This window comes from Pseudorasbora parva, chromosome 17 (genome assembly GCF_024679245.1).
Source record: "Pseudorasbora parva isolate DD20220531a chromosome 17, ASM2467924v1, whole genome shotgun sequence".
NCBI classification, from domain to species: domain Eukaryota; kingdom Metazoa; phylum Chordata; class Actinopteri; order Cypriniformes; family Gobionidae; genus Pseudorasbora; species Pseudorasbora parva.
In genome coordinates this window covers 2341729-2359570 of record NC_090188.1, presented here as the reverse complement: position 1 = coordinate 2359570, position 17842 = coordinate 2341729, and the positions used below count along the sequence as shown (strand labels likewise).

Sequence of the window (17842 nt, the reverse complement as noted above, 5' to 3'; positions counted from 1 at the left end):
AACGCATTCATTGAAAAACGTTCCGCGGTGCAAAAATAAGTGTGGTTAAAATTGTTATTTATTTGTTTTGCGAAATTAATTAACGCGTTAAAGTCCCGGCCCTAATTATTATTATTAATAAACATTTATTTAGGAACTTTGTTTCCACTTTAAGAACATTTTCTTCATTTTTATTCCGATGTGAAAAAATTGGGTTGTTTGAATGGGTCCATTCACTGGGTTCAAACAACCCAATTTCTTGGGTTGTTTTTAACCCAGCATTTTTTAAAAGTGTGAGCTTTCCTGACTACACCACTGAAGATATGGGAAGATTCATGCTTTTTAAATCTTGTTTGGCCCAACCAGGCAGAGCTATTGCAAATATCACATGCCAACAAGGTGCAATCTTTTTTTTTTTTCCTGCAATAAATGCCTTTTTCTTTTGTTTTTATGTGAAATGTGACCTAAAAATATGACCAGAAATGTTAAGAACAAGTGTAAAAATATAAGAGGCGCTCTGTTAGTGTGACTGACAGAAAGAGTGCACGAGTAAACAGAGAGCGGAGATGGGAAAGGGCTTTACAAAGGGAAAAGAGAGAGAGAGAGACAGAGCACATGAGGATTGATTTCACAGAGGCCTGACCCGGGAGAGGATATCCCATCATCCCTTCTGATCAGGATTAGTTCACTGCATCACGGCAGACAGCCGGAGCTCCACTGGCCGGATAATCTGGCCCTCTATCCACAACTCCTTCCTTTTTTCCGGTAGGATTTCTCATCCCAGATTCCCATGCCTGTATCTTTCAGCTCGTTCTCATCCGGCTGAAGAAACTAACCCCATCGGCCTCGCCGCGGGGCAGTAAACACGCGTGTGTCATGGAGCTCTACTTGTGTGAGAGAGAACATGCAGTCGGGTTTGGGAAACCAGAAGCACTTCAGTTGGGAATAAAGTGACTGGCATTAAAGTTCTTCAGCATCTGCTATACTGTGTGTCCTCTCACCCTTACAAATGAAGGCTCCAAGAGGGGATTTTTGTAGCCTGCCGTGGTCATCCTCAGCTCTAGTCAGAATATGAGTCTGATGCTCATTGGGTTGTGATTATGGGGCGTTTCAACCCAACCAGGAAAGACCTCGATTGGACAGACCGACAACCAATCAGAGCAGTGGAGCGACGCATAACGTTAGGTGTCAAATGTCAACAGAGCTCAACTGCACTGTGTTGCTAAGTCTGCGGTTTGAGGCGACCTCAATTATGTCATATATAGACCCATGAGTGCGAATTTTAGCAGCAACCTTGACAAAACACATTTTACCCCCCAAACACCATTTTATTTCCCGGAGAACACCCTCGAGAAGCTATTGTTTAGGGCTGTAGTTGGCAGGTTTTGTTGTAAAAACTTGGCAACCCTGTCTGTACGCGCGCTGAAATAAACGATCTTTGCCGGTGTTTGCCAAGCACTTACCCAACATGATCATCATTTCTGAGAGAAATAGTGAAGGTGATGCAGATACAAACAAGCTCTCCATTTAGGATTCGAGAAAATATAACCTAAGCGGCTTTGATGACGTGATGATTACGGTACTGTTGATCATCTGTCCCTCATCGGCTAAAGCCCGCCCTGATGATCTCATTGGTCAGTTTCTGTTGATCATCTGTCCGTCATCGGCTAAAGCCCGCCCTGATGATCTCATTGGTCAGTTTCTGTTGATCATCTGTCCGTCATCGGCTAAAGCCCGCCCTGATGATCTCATTGGTCCGTTTCTGTTGATCATCTGTCCGTCATCGGCTAAAGCCCGCCCTGATGATCTCATTGGTCCGTTTCTGTTGATCATCTGTCCGTCATCGTCTAAAGCCCGTCCCGACGATCTCATTGGTCAGTTTCTGTTGATCATCTGTCCGTCATCGTCTAAAGCCCGCCCTGATGATCTCATTGGTCAGTTTCTGTTGATCATCTGTCCATCATCGTCTAAAGCCCGTCCCGACGATCTCATTGGTCAGTTTCTGTTGATCATCTGTCCGTCATCGTCTAAAGCCCGCCCTGATGATCTCATTGGTCAGTTTCTGTTGATCATCTGTCCGTCATCGTCTAAAGCCCGCCCTGATGATCTCATTGGTCAGTTTCTGTTGATCATCTGTCCGTCATCGTCTAAAGCCCGCCCTGATGATCTCATTGGTCAGTTTCTGTTGATCATCTGTCCGTCATCGTCTAAAGCCCGCCCTGATGATCTCATTGGTCAGTTTCTGTTGATCATCTGTCTATCATCGGCTAAAGCCCGCCCTGATGATCTCATTGGTCAGTTTCTGTTGATCATCTGTCTATCATCGGCTAAAGCCCGCCCTGATGATCTCATTGGTCAGTTTCTGTTGATCATCTGTCCGTCATCGTCTAAAGCCCGCCCTGATGATCTCATTGGTCAGTTTCTGTTGATCATCTGTCCGTCATCGTCTAAAGCCCGCCCTGATGATCTCATTGGTCAGTTTCTGTTGATCATCTGTCTATCATCGGCTAAAGCCCGCCCTGATGATCTCATTGGTCAGTTTCTGTTGATCATCTGTCCGTCATCGTCTAAAGCCCGCCCTGATGATCTCATTGGTCAGTTTCTGTTGATCATCTGTCTATCATCGGCTAAAGCCCGCCCTGATGATCTCATTGTCAGAACAGTTTCTGTTCGGGGATAATTACTCCTCTATGGTGCGATGCCAGACCGAACTGCCCGACCTAAAAATGTTGTGGGCGGGGCTAAGTTCGGCTGGCATCCAGGCTAGTTAAATTGTATAAGTTTCATGATTTCGAATATTTTGATCACTCGTGAAATGGAATCCTGAAAAAAAGAAGAAAAAGAAGGGAATTTGGGAAAAATAAAACAGATTTCATGCAGCCCTTAGTAAGAACTTTTTTAATAGTCTAAAGAATGTTTTGTGCAATGGACAGATTCGGTGGATGTTAAAGATTCTTCATTTTTACGAGACGACGGGATTAGTGTAATTGTTCCTTCTGTCCTGTTTTCCTCTCCTGCTTCATCCTGTAATGTCTCACCTTGTCTCGTGTGTGTGTGTGTGTGTGTGTGTGTGTGTGTGTGTGTGTGTGTGTGTGTGTGTGTGTGTGTGTATGATCTCGCTCTGATTGCGGTTCGCACCCGCTCATCTCCTACAAATCCTCGTTATCAGCTGTAAAAACAGTTGTGATATAGTGGGAAAAGACCACTGTAATATCAGGCTTCATTGGATTAATTATTGTTTTATGCTAATCGCTCTCAAATGAGGCTCTGCTAAGCATCAACCTGCCTGCTGTTTTCATCTCGTCTCGGAGAAAGAATAGGAATGAGACAGGAAAACAGACGCTTTGGGTAATTAGTGGCTCTTTGAGTCCTGTGGAGAGACCTGTAGCTCCAAACACACGTGTGTGTGTGTGTGTGTGTGTGTGTGTGTGTGTGTGTGTGTGTGTGTGTGTGTGTGTGTGTGTGTGTGTGTGTGTGTGTGTGTGTGTGTGTGTGTGTGTGTGTGTGTGTGTGTGTGCGAACCAGCACATTTATCATAACTGAGCTTTAGTCAGACAGAGGAATATATCAGGAGGTGCTTCTGTAAATAGATCCTGCTGACAGAAGCAGACACGTGTGCGGCTGTGGAAAAGAGTCGGGATTTTGGGATGTTAGGCACATTTTAACACTAAATATCTGTGAAAAGACACAGACACTGCCCCCGAACTCGCCTAATTACCTAGAGTGTGTTTCTGTGTGTGTGTAGGTCTATAGGCCAAATAATTAAAGCACCTTTGTTTCCTGACCAATTATAAGTTAGTAATCCTACAAATGTACATTTTGTGACTTCTTAAAGAAGTCATGTTTCACAAAATGAAACAAACACGTTAGTGTATAGTTCTGTCACGTGAATTTGGGATTCGAACTTTGTGGGGAACTTTGCCAAAAAGTGTGTTTGGACTGAACAAGATGGTACATGATTTTGATTAGTAATTTGACAACTTTGTAGTAAATATGTGAGAGAGGTCCACTTTTTTGAAAAAAAAAAGTAAAGTAAAATATTCTTGCAAATCTCGTCGCCTCCAATGAAATAAGTCGTCTGGGCTACCTTTCTGTTTGCCGGGGTCTTCTTAGTGGATGTACTGTGCGTCTGTTTGAAGGGGATAAAGGCAGAGAAATGGGTACAGTCTTTAACCGTGGCTGTAGTGTAGGGGGTAAGGTGCATGTCATTAAGTTTTGACGCGAAACGATCAGAGGTTCGAATCCGCCTTTTGCCACACTCTCTAACCGAGAAACACTTATTAATAAACACATGTAAGATGCTTTATTTCCACTTTTCTAATATTTTCTCAATTCTTTTTGAAAATAAATGCCTTTCCGATCTGATATGTGATGGGAAAATATACGCTTTTAAATATAACATTAATGCCATCTCAAACACAGAGAGGCTTCTTCGTGATTTCAACTAACAGATTCAAAAAAGCGAAAATCACATAATTTGAAAAAAACCCGCTTCTTTCTCGTATTGCTCGAAAGTAAAGCTGCCGACTTGTGTCCCTGGTTTCCGTGAAGGGTCACACACACACACATATATATATTTTTGTCTCCTACTCATTTGGTAGTTTTAATATTATGTAAGATGTTCATACAATGCCAGTCTCATACTTTTGTACAGCTCATGCATTGCCTGGGAATGTTTGCGTTGAACGTAATGGTAAATCTCCTGCGTGAACTTGAAGAAATGTTGCTTTAAGTGTTTCTTTGCATTGGTCACTTGCTTTGGTATCTAATACAGTGACATTCACACGTGTGTAAGTGTAGTTTTTAAGGGTTTGTGTGTGTGTGTGTGTGTGTGTGTGTGTGTGTGTGTGTGTGTGTGTGTGTGTGTGTGTGTGTGTGTGTGTGTGTGTGTGTGGCGCTCGCTCCATTTTTATGACTGGATTCTGTGATTTCCACACCGCAGGGCGCTAGAAACCCATTGTTTGCGATTATCTAAGGTTTTTCTTCATTAAAGCGTTTTGCACAATCGAAAGTGAATCAGCTTGACCACAGTGAACGTCCAAGGACTCAATCAGTGAAAGCGGCTTGAAGTGGCAATTCATAAAAAAACATAATGATTAATACGTGATTAATATCTACTTGACTGGACCGAAATGCAGTTTGTTCTGAGGGCTGAAATCAAGTCATGTAATCGTGTCTCCATGAACGAGTGCAGATGGCTGTAATCTGTAATAGAGTTATAAGGTTTAATCAGTTTGGAGTGCGGCGGGTAAATGCCATGGAAGTGACCTTTTACTGCGGGAATATTGTGACTGTGGGCTCTGGCTGTTTGGTCTGTGTAAGATGGTCTGTTAACTGTGTCTCTGTTTGCTCCGCTCTGGAATCTGATGAAGCGTAAAGGTCAGGCGATGTTTGCGGATTCGCACATTTGCATGGGATACTTGAAGAGCCTTTGAACTCAATCAGTGAGGATTTTATCCAGTCTGCCCTGTTTCGCTCTCATATTCCTCCTCGTTTCTCTGCTTTGCTGTGGTTTTGACCTTGGCTCTTCTTTAAGTCCACCGAAGCGATTAAAAGTCAAAAGAAACATGTCTCTGCTGCTGCACAGGGATGTATTATATTTAGGGCTTGTAACCTTGTTTTAAATGTGATCTGTTAAAGAGTAGAGTGGATTGATCAGGCGTGAGATAGGATTGAATCCTCTTTGGAATGATGGCTAATCTAATGCCAAGTGTTTTTACTGAGCAGAATTGAAATGCGTTTTCATAAACATACACTTTGCATATAATCAAACTGGTTATTTCAGTTATAGCAGCCATTATGGCTGGAATTCGGTAATATTGCATGCATGCTCCGTATGGTTGCAAAAGGGAGGAAACTTCCAGAAACTTTGAGAAGTTAAGGAATTTTGGAAACATTCCAAATTAGGGTTGGGGTTAGAATTAAAGGGAAACAATTTGAAATTTGGGGTAATTTATACTAACTGTTACACATACAAACATTAATATAAACATTTTGTTTGGTCGCAAACAGGCATGCATATATATATATATATATATATATATATATATATATATATATATATATATATATATATATATATATATATATATATATATATATATATATATAACTGTGGGGGCCATTTTAGTACAGTGAACTCATTGTCATGTTAAAGAAACCAATTTGAAATGATTCGAGCTTTGTGACATGGTGCATTATCCTGCTGGAAGTAGCCATCAGAGGATGGGCACATGGTGGTCATAAAGGGATGGACATGGTCAGAAACAATGCTCAGGTAGGCCGTGGCATTTAAACGATGCCCAATTGGCACTAAGGGGCCTAAAGTGTGCCAAGAAAACATCCCCCACACCATTACACCACCACCACCAGCCTGCACAGTGGGAACAAGGCATGATGGATCCATGTTCTCATTCTGTTTACGCCAAATTCAGGACCTGGTAAACCCTACATTATGGGGACAAAATGATGACAATATCCGAAATCCTTGTCCTTGTGGGGACATTTTTTTGGTCCCCATGAGGAAAACATTTTATAAATTATACTTAGTGAGGTTTTTTTTAAATGTAAAAATGCTGAATGTTTCCTGTGATGAGTAAATTTAGGGGCAGTGTAGGGGATAAAATATACAGTTTATACAGTGTAAAAACCATTACGCCTATGAAAGTCCCCATAAAACATGGAAACACAACGTTGCATGCGTGTGTGTGTGTGCGCGCGCGCGCACAGACACGCATAACATGCAGGATTCATATTTAAATAGTCTTTTGCTTTTTAATATTCACAGACACTAGTCTACCTCGTGATTTAAGTGTACTGACCTGCTTTTGATTTATTTATCACAAATTTGACAAATTCCATGAAATTCCATGTTATACAGCGACTCGCAAGCTGTTTTAAGATCTCAACAGTGAGTCACGTTAACTGATCTTCTTTTCTGTTTTGTTTTCCAGATGCACTTTGGACTGGTGGCCACACCTCGTCCTTGAACGCCCAAATTGAAGAGGCTTGACTCGCAATCGTGACTGAACACAAACCGCCGCCTCTTCTACACTAACCTGCCGTTCATCCTTTCTGCCTCTTGCGACCCTCTCCATCTCCATGGCCAACCTTCTGAGCTACGTGCTATTCCTGGTGCTCCGGACGTACGCCGCCCCACCAGAATACATCCAAGTGTGGCCCGGCGGGTCGACGCCAGCCCCGGAGGATCCAACAAATGGGACGATCTCCCCTTCTTTAGTCCCGCCTCCGGGAACCAGCAAGCACACGCCTCACAGCATTATTATCGGCGTCCGGAAAGGAGGAACACGAGCATTGCTCGAAATGCTGGATATCCATCCTGAAGTGGCGGCGGCTGCCACTGAAGTTCACTTCTTCGACTGGGACGAGAACTACGGGAAAGGATTCGATTGGTACCGCGAGCAAATGCCATATTCGTACCCTAATCAGATCACGGTGGAAAAGACGCCGGGGTATTTTACGTCTCCGGTGGCGCCCGCGCGCATTCACGCCATGAACTCTTCCATCAGACTCCTGCTGATTTTAAGAGACCCTACAGAGCGGGTCATCTCGGACTACACTCAAGTCTACTTCAACCGGCTGGAGAACCACAAGCCTGTGCAAGCCATCGAGAACATGCTGGTTAAAAACGGCGCGCTCAACACGCGGTATAAAGCGATCCAGCGCAGTCTCTACGACGTGCATATGAGGAACTGGCTCCAACATTTCCCCCTGGAGCAGATTCATATTGTGGATGGAGACACGCTTATCCACGACCCCCTTCCGGAGCTCCAGCGAGTCGAGCGCTTTTTGCATCTGCCGCCTCGGATTGTGGCATCCAACTTCTACTTTAACCAGACCAAAGGCTTCTACTGCATCCGCAGTGATGGCCACGAGAGATGCCTGCATGAGTCTAAAGGACGTCCTCATCCTCCGGTTAATAGCACTGTTCTGCGTCAGCTGCGCTTGTACTTGCGCCAACACAATCGGAACTTCTACCGGCTCATAGGACGCTCCTTTAACTGGCAATAGTGGGAGGGGCTGGAACTCACATTCTGACCAATCACAGCCTAGAAGAACGACTGATTGACAGCTGATGAACTGTACAAACCCCTCCCCCAAAGCCTTTGCGCCTGAGAACAATCACGATTTCAATCTGACGAATATGATATTAAAACACAGACTGTATGGGGAAGATCTTTGCTATCTTTGTTGTAACTAAGTTACCCGAGACAAATCTGGTGAACACTGAGTCGTTTTTTTTTCTTTCTTTTTCTCTCTGTTCGTTTGATATTCTTGTACTTGATAATAAATGGTCCTGCTCCTGAATATCCTGTCCATTTCTTCAGCTCTGGTTTTTGAAACACACATTATGAGGGTCAGGTAATCAAACTGATCAGGACTCAAGAAAGGGTTTGTTTTGTGACCCGAGACTGTCTAAATGTTAATTATCCTCATTACACGGCTGTAAGTGCCTAACTAACCAAAGCACATAACACTGATTTATGTTGAAATTATATTATTATGTGAGACGAAAGCGTGTAAAATAAGACACATCAACGGTCAATTATACAGTTTAGTGACGTTTAAAAATAAATAAATAAATATATATATATATATATTTTGCAATTCCAACTTTATTTCTCATAATTCGACTTTATTTTGCAATTCCGACCTTATTTCTCATAATTCCGACTTTATTTTGCAATTCCGACTTTTTCCAATTCTGACTTTATTTAGCAATTCTGACTTTTTGCAATTTTGACTTTTTGCAATTCTGACTTTATTTTGCAGTTCTGACTTTATTTTGCAATTCTGACTTTATTTAGCAATTCTGACTTTTTGCAATTTTGACTTTTTGCAATTCTGACTTTATTTAGCAATTCTGACTTTTTGCAATTTTGACTTTTTGCAATTCTGACTTTATTTAGCAATTCTGACTTTTTGCAATTTTGACTTTTTGCAATTCTGACTTTATTTTGCAGTTCTGACTTTATTTTGCAATTCTGACTTTATTTAGCAATTCTGACTTTATTTTGCAATTCTGACTTTTTGCAATTCTGACTTTATTTTGCAATTCTGACTTTTTGCAACTCTGACTTTATTTTGCAATTCTGACTTTTTGCAACTCTGACTTTATTTTGCAATTCCGACTTTTTGCAATTTTGACTTTATTTTGCAATTCTGACTTTTTGCAACTCTGACTTTATTTTGCAATTCCGACTTTTTGCAATTTTGACTTTATTTTGCAATTCTGAGTTTATTCCTCAAAATTACTTTTTTCCTGCTACTTAAATATGTGTGTTTGTTGCCAAAGCACCATTTTATTTTTAATTGATCTAATATTTATATTTTATTCGATTTCAGCTTTATTTCAATGAACACATGTTTTTTTTTTTTTTTTTTATCATTTTAGTTGACAGCACTGGTGTTTAGAAAACCCCTGCAGTGCAGAATATATTGTGATCAGAATTTGTATTTCCCCAAAGTAGAAGCTTCTGATCATTTTCACTCACTAACTCACTTAACTGAATCTCGAGAATCATCCAATGTTCAACTAAGCTGGCTATTTCAGCAGCACTTCTCATTTTTGCATGCAATGAGATCAGAATCAGAATCTGAATCCAGAATTGTCCTGACAGACAGCAGTTAAACTAAAGATTTAGTTTTTGAGAGGTCAGGAAATTGGAGTAAGAAAATAGTGTCTGCTTGTTATCTTCTCCATCTATTTCCTCTTCTCCTCTAACATCCTATCACTGATTTCAATCTCCTCTTCCTTCTAGCTCATCATTTCCCAGATTTTTTAAAAACCTGCTGTTTAGCATGTGCGCGCCTGTGCAGTAGTTTAGCTTGTGTCTGTTTGTGTTAAGAGTGATTTGGATTATAAAGGTGCTGTGGGTTGAGTGCTGGAGAACTCACTAATGACTGGAGACACGCGTCCTCCTGAACTCTTCACATCACATCAAACATCTCATCTGACGTCAGCGCGACTTCTTCATTGATATTTCTACCCGCCGATGATCATGAATAATCCTGACTGTGGAGTGAATGTTAAGAGCGCAGCGTCATATTCATATGCAGGGAGACGAAGCGCTCGGGTTCTGAACTTTAATATGTTCTCTTGAGCTTTAAAGGCTTTGAAGGTTCATCTTTTCACGTGCCTTTCTCATGTTTAGTAGTTTTTGGTTCTTATAAATATTTTTTTATTATTAATATATTTTAATTTATTTCAGTTTTAGTTTTAATTCAGTTCTGAATTTTGCTGCGCTCACGCCATGAACGCTCTTCAGTGTATGGAAGCTTGTTTCTGCCACTGGATTTAAAAGATGGATACTAATATAAAGATAAAAAAAATGTCTTGCAATTCTGACTTTTTCCTTGCAATTATATTTTTTTTCTCGCAAATCTGACTTTACCGCATTTATTGTTTTTCTTGCAATTCTTTATTTTTCTTCTTGCAAATCTTTTTTCTTGCAATTTTTTCACTCACAATTCTGAATTTTTTTACGTAATTCTTTTTTTCTTGCAATTGACTTTTTCCCCCAATTTTTTCCCTTGAAAATTCAGACTTTTTTCTCGCAAATCTGACTTTCCTGCATTTAAAATGTTTTTGCAATTCCTACTTTATTCTTACAATTCTTTTGCCTTTTTTTTCTTGCAATTCTTTTTTACTCGCAGTTTTGACTTTTTTGACATAATCATTTATTTCTTGCAATTGACTCTTTTCAAAAAAAAATTTTTTTTGCAATTCTGACTTTTTTATCTAATTGTCTTGCAATTGACTTTTTTCACATCTTTTTTCCTCACAATTCTGACTTTTTTCTTGCAATTACATTTTTTTCTAGCAAATTAGACTTTCCCGCATTTAAAAACGTTTTTGCAATTATTTTTTTTCTTGCAATTTTCTTGCATTTTTTTCTCACAATTCTGACTTTGTTTTGCGTAATTCTATTTTTCTTGTAATTTACTTTTTTCACATTTTTTTCCCTCACAATTCTGACTTTTTTCTTGCAATAAAATGTTTTCTAGCAAATTAGACTTTCCCGCATTTAAAAACGTTTTTGCAATTCTTACTTTATTCATGATTTTTTTTCTTGCAATTCTTTTTTTTCTCGCAATTCTTCTTTTGTTGCAATATTTTTTTTCCCCTGCAATTATGACTTTTTTCTTGCAATTGTGAGTTTACGTCTCAAAATTCTGGGGAAAAAAGTCAAAGTTGAGAGAAGTTGCTATTACCTTTTTTTTTTAACTCAGTGGTGGAAATAAACTTATATCTATGCACTCTATGGCAAAACTATCAATACTTCAATGAATCACAGATCACAGAATATTGCCAGCTCACGCGTTGTCATTACGAGCTCTATGAGAAAGTAAATGCTTTTTTATGAGCTGAAATCTCGTAATTACCTTTTTAGTACATCAACTAACACTTATTTCAGTCATCTGTCAAATCAACATTTGTTTAATTTCTAACATGTCGTTCTTCAAGTCACATCAATCCTCTCATCTGAACGCGCTCTCAGATATTCATTTTGAAGAACCGGGATTGTGTAGTTAAAGTTAAAAACACAGATTGGAGAGGATAAAATTCCTATTCGGAGAGACGACGCCATCCCAAACACGCACTGATCCCCAAAACACCGTCACTTCTGAACTTTAATGTGTTCTCTTGAGCTTTGCAGGGCTATGAAGGTTTATCTTGAAAGTGTTGCTCTGTGTGTTTTCTGAATCACATCTTCAGGGATAAAAACAGCCCTAGTCTGTGATGTTGGGTGAGTGAGTAAAAGCACTGGAGCGTTTCAGGTACAGACACATGACCTGTGTATGCAGTGTGTGTTATACTGGGTATATGTACTAACCCAGCAATTGGGTTGTCTTAAGCAACATTTAACCCAACCGCTGGGTTAAAACAACCCAATTGCTGGGTTAGTCCATTTTCAACCTAACTTGGGTTGTTTTAAACCCAAAATTTTTTAGAGTGTATACTGACAACAGGCCAATGAATACGGTATCCCACAATGCAATGTGTTTTCCTTGACCTTTCGTTTCCAGTGTGATGAATGATTCAGAATTTCAGCTTTTCTCATACACTGTCATAATTTATTCAAACTGCCAAAAGTTTGAAGAAACAAAATTGAGGCTAATTTTTACAAAAATGCCAAATAGCTGTTCTTATTTCCAGGATGACATCTGAATGCCATAAACCCTTAATAAACAAAATATTTTTAGAAATAAAATACAACTTGTATTCATCAAGGATGCATTAAATTCACCAAAATGACATTTATAATTTTACAAAATATTCTTTTTTTTTAAATAAATGCTGTTTTTTGAATATTCTATTCATAAAATAATCCTGCAAAAAATACATAATTTATGACTGTTTCACAGAAAGAAAGAAAAAAGTTTAAAAAGTTTATTATCAACATTATTAATAATAATCATAAATGTGTGTTGATCATCAGATCCTCATCTGAGAATGATTAGTGAAGGATCATGCTCACTTAAAAATGTTGGGTTAAAAATAACCCAACACCTAACCCAACTGTGGGTTGGTATAGCACCTTCCCAACGTTGGGTTATTTTAACCCAATGCATTGGGTTACAAAACAGTTGGGTTAAAAGTAACCCAACAGTTGAGTTAATTTTTTATTTTTATTCAAGCCATTATTTTAATAAATAAAATACCCATTGTTTTCAAATACAGATTTTTTTATTTGTATAAAACAATACATGTGCTTTAAAATATATATTTTAAATGTCAAACTAAATATTGGGGAGTAAATATTTATTGTAAATATACATAAATGTGTAAATATTAAATTCAAAATACACAGCACACATAATACACAAAAATGTACATAAGGTAAACATACATAAAAGGTGTACATACAAAACAAAAATTAAAAATGAACACAACAAATATTAAATTAAAAACCTATACAAACATGGACAGAATACACAAATTCATAATATTCAATTCTTCCAGAAATAAACAACTTTATTAAAAAAATCTACATTGTACACTGTATGCCTTTATGTGTTGTTAACATATCTTAAGTAGCAAAACAAATACAAATTATGATAATCAAAGTTTTTAATGAGGCAGCAAAATATATATTCAAGTTTGCATGCTACAAAATCTCCCAAATGGGGCAGAGGTCTTTGGATAGTTATAAAAAATCTGAAACATACAGCCAGTGCTTGAAGTAAGGTCTTCTGTTCAACTGCCTCCAGAATGAAAATGAAAAAAATCAGCGAGGTCTCTTTGTCCCCAAGCATCGTCATGTGGATCCTGGCTTGTCTCACTGTTCAGCTAATGCTCCATGTTAGTTCCAACCTTAAAAGAATTTAAAAAAGTTCAGTTTGCTTGCACTGTGACAACATCAGCAGTGTTAAATTACGTAAAAGTTACAATGAAGCAGGGTTGTACTGAATTAAACAAATTGTCACTAATTAGTCATTACATCTGCTGTTCATTTTTCACCAATCAACATACTAATCCTCATGCTGTTTCAAACCCGCAAGACTTTGGTTCATCTTCTGAACACAGAAAGGCCAAGAAAGGCAGTAAAGACATTAAAGTAATCCATGTGACTCCAGTAATTCAACCTCAGTTTTATAAAGTGACAAGCGTATATTGTATCCCTTAACCATAATTTACCATTTTATTTACAGAACATTAATCTCAACACATGTTCACGAGAGCCCCTAGACGCATGCGTGTTGTGTTGAAAAGAGAGCAAATGTTGTTGTGTTATGTTTTTTTTTGTGTTGTTGTTGCAAAAAGCACTCGTGTCGCTTCATAAAACTGAGGTTAGACCACTTGAATCCCATGGATTACTTTAATGCTGTCTGTCCTGGGTCTTAAAGTGGTAGTTGCGTAGGTCGTCAATGGAGGGACAGAAACCTTGCAGATTTCTTTAACATTTGTGTTTCAAAGAACAACGAAAGTCTTACAACAACACGAGGGTAATTCATGAGATAGTTTACCCAAAAATGAAAATGACTCCGTGATTTACTCACCCTCAAGCCAACCTAGGTGTGTATGACATTCTTCTTTCAGACAAATACAATCTGAGTTATATTAATAAATATCCTGGCTCTTCAAAGCTTTATAATGGAAGCCCATAATTTGAAGCCCAAAAATGCATCCATCCATTATAAAAGTGCTTCACACGGCTCCGGAGATTAATAAGAACCCATTGAAGTGAATTGATGGGATTGTGTAAGAAAAATATCCATATTTACCACGTTATAAAGTAAAATATCTAGCTTCCAGTGGACCGCCTTAAGTATTCAACTTCTGAAAAAAGCGTAACTGCTGTGAGAATAACGTCGGACGTAGCGTTAAAAAGCGTAAATGCCGAGACGATTAAGTTGGACGTAGCGTAAGCGTTTTGAATTGCAAGAGGCGTTACAGTTTCTTTGTAAGTTGAATAAGGAAGGCTGTCTGTCGAAAATTTGTTATTTTAGTCTATAAAGTTTTAAATATGGATATTTTTTCTACAAAAACCCATCGATTCACTTCAGAAGGCCCTTATTAACCTCATGGAGCCTTATGGATTACTTTCATAATGGATGGATGCACTTTTTTGGGCTTCAAATTTTGACCATTAAAATGCTTGGATTAGTCAGGACATTTATTAATAACTGATTGTGTTCGTCTGAAAGAAGAATGTCATATACACCTAGGATGACTTGAGGGTGAGTACATTATGGGATATTTTTTGGGTGAACTATTGGATAATCTATTAACAAGCAAAATCACTAAAGGAAATAATAAATGGATGCACTTTATCAAAGCTAATTTGATAGTGTTGCTTTTACTTACAGGCTGATGGGTGAATGTAATTAAGCTTCTCTTCATTTCAGCATATGTTGGACACACCATGTTGTCCATTTGTGAGGTATGGCGATGATGGCAGGATGGCAGGAAAGGTTTTAAAGGCAATTTCTCCATGATCATCTTTGAAAGACAAGTTAACAGAAAAAGAGGAAAAAAACAGTTTTCACCTACCAAATGTGTGGACCTGATTTCATATGCACTTAGACACAACCAAAACAACTTATTAAAATTAAAACATACTGTATGAAAATGAGATAAGACAGCTGAAAAAAATAATAATAAACTGGTTGTTTCCCAAATAACCTGGTTCTGTAGTAGCCCCTGCACTGCACATTGGCCTATCTAATGTTATTCAACTTACCAGCTTGTTAGTAGAGACTCCAAACCCGGAAATGTGCGTCAGATAAGGAAGACATCGAACTTGTGTACTATTGGTGATACTCCAGGACTAGAGTCGAGAACCACTGAGATCCAATCCTTCCTCTGCATTAGAATGAAGCAGGGGAAAATAACCAGAAAAGTATATAAGTCTTTAAAAAAGAATTGTGTACAACTTGTTTCAATATCGTACTCACCTTTAATTAAATGGCAGAGGTTCAACTGTTCTAGTCTTTGCTTCACAAATGAATCCATTGGTCTAAAACACAGGTATATAACACATTTAGTACAACATATTTAAAATATAGGCAAAAACTGGCATAGCTTCACAAGAAAACGTACTTTAGTTGTATGATTTAGCTACTCCTGTAATACGTTTAATAGTAACATGCATAATATATATTCATATGACAACATTCATTATGAATATAGGCCTACCACATTTCTGCCAAATTATCATAGTTGCAGTTTGTGTTAACTTACTACGGTAAAACTAGGTAATTTGTGGGTTGTTTAACATTCTAACTGTCGTGAACTAACGTTACAATTGTTAGCACAATATTTCAGTTTTCTGCGTCAATGCTGTTGTGAATATCTGCACTCATTCATCTCACAACAGATATTTAGAGTTGTAAGCTATACTGTTGGATATTCGGCGAATTCAAACGCTTCCCCCTGGATCTCACAGCGCTGCTGTGGTGTCGTGTGACCGGGTCTGAGCTCGCGCTGCACGGGCCGAGCTGATAATGCTCCGCGCGGCTTTAGATAGTGATTTCAGACTAGGCATAAGTTACTTACTTTCTTTATCGCCGTATTAAGTTTCTAAATAGGTACACTACAATAATGTTTTTACTTTATTACTGCTAGCGAGCTAACTGGGATAGCTATGGTTTATTTCCAATCTATCTCATTTTTCCAGAGAGCATTAACGGGATTTTTTTAAATAAAATTCAGTTTTCGACTATATTCAACGTTTCAGTACACAATACATAATGTTATAAGAGTTGTATTCATACAAAAATGACATGTCTTACCTTTCATTTCATAATCAGGCTGCAGCAGCGTCTTCTGTTGGCAGTAGCTGGACGGTTTGCCGTTAAAATTTGAACCGTCACTGGGGAAACCGTATTTAACCCAACGGCCGGGTTATTACTAAAAATAACCCAACGATGTTAAAATAACCCAACGTTTTGCAAAATAACCCAACATATTGACCCAATATGTGTAACCCAACGGTTGGGTTAAAAAAATAACCCAACGTTTTTTACTGTGTGTGACACTGAAGACTGGAGTAATGATGATAAATTCAGCTTTGATCACAGGAATAAATCACACTTTACTATATATTCACACAGAGAACTGATGATTTACACTGGAGGAATATTTCACAATTTTTACTGTATTTTTGATCAAATAAATGCACCCTTGGTGAGCAGGAGAGACTCTTTTGAATGGTAGAGTGCACTGAAACATTTATCACTATATATATATATATATTCCTAATATATTGTGTTGGTCCTCCTTTTGCTGACCCGTCAAGGCATGTTGTCAACGCCTCAAACTGGTTGTTGTGCTCCTCAAACCATTCCTGAAGCATTTGTGCTTTGTGTCAGGAGCATTATCCTGCTGGAAGAGCCACAGCCACCAGAATACCGTTTCCATCAAAGGCTGAACATGGTCTCAGCAATGCTTAGGTAGGTGGAGCGTGTCAAAGTAACATCCACATGGATGGAGGACCCAAGGTTTCCCAGCAGAACATTGCCCAAAGCATCACACTGCCTCCGCCGGCTCCATGTGTTCCCCAGGTAAGCCACACACACACACCCGGCCATCCACGTGATGTAAAAGAACACGTGATTCCTCAGATCAGGCTACCTTTTTCTATTGCTGGTCCAGTTCTGATGCTCACGTGCCACTGTTGGTGCTTTCAGCGGGGTCAGGGGTCAGCATGGGCACCCTCATTGGTCAGCGGCTATGCCGCCCCATACGCAACAAACTGAGCTGCTCTGTGTATTCTGACAGCTTTCTATCAGAACCAGCATTAACTTCTGGAGCAGTTTGAGCTCCAGTAGCTCGTCTGTTTGATCGGACCCCACGGGCCAGCCTTCGCTCCCCACTTGCATCAATGAGCCTTGGCCGCCCATGACCCTGTGGCCGGTTCTCCACTGGTCCTTCCTTGGAGCACTTTTGATAGATACTGACCACTGCAGACCGGGAACAGCCCACAAGAGCTGCAGTTTTGGAGATGCTCTGACCCAGTCGTCTAGCCGTCACAATCTGGCCCTTGTCAAACTCGCTCAAATCCTTACGCTTGCCCATTTTTCCTGCTTCTAACACATCAACTCTGAGGACAAAATGTTCACTTGCTGCCTAATATATCCCACCCACTAACAGGAGCCGTGATGAAGAGATCATCAATGCAACCTGTCATAATGTCTGATCGGTGTGTGTGTATAGTGCACTATACTGTTCTAGTCTGTTTGGCTGTGTTTGAGTCGGTCACAGAGGCGGGCGTGAGATCTCAGGTCGTCTGTTTGAGTGATATCTGTCAGGTAATAATGACATTTTTCTGCATGTTAAAAATACTTCTAGCACCAGATAAGAAGCTAAGTAAGTCTGTGTCTCTTTCTTTCTCTC

The 17842-nt window shown here is 39.2% G+C and overlaps 1 protein-coding gene and 1 long non-coding RNA gene across 2 annotated transcripts in view; one reads left to right on the top strand and one right to left on the bottom strand.

The window, feature by feature from the left end:
- Window positions 1–8307, top strand: part of hs3st1l1 (heparan sulfate (glucosamine) 3-O-sulfotransferase 1-like1) — an 85966-nt gene extending 77659 nt beyond the window's left edge. The window contains exon 2 of the mRNA XM_067422156.1: window positions 6933–8307. Within this exon, the coding sequence (XP_067278257.1) occupies window positions 7081–8010 (930 nt within the window). The 5' untranslated portion in view covers window positions 6933–7080 and the 3' untranslated portion in view covers window positions 8011–8307. The remainder of the gene's footprint in view (window positions 1–6932) is intronic.
- A 4415-nt stretch (window positions 8308–12722) lies between these two features.
- Window positions 12723–16475, bottom strand: LOC137045138 (uncharacterized). Its single transcript, XR_010898702.1, has 5 exons — window positions 16240–16475; window positions 15403–15464; window positions 15189–15310; window positions 14813–14947; window positions 12723–13318 (listed from the first exon to the last, which is right to left on the bottom strand). It is a non-coding gene; the product is annotated as an uncharacterized lncRNA (long non-coding RNA).
- Window positions 16476–17842: the final 1367 nt, after the last annotated feature.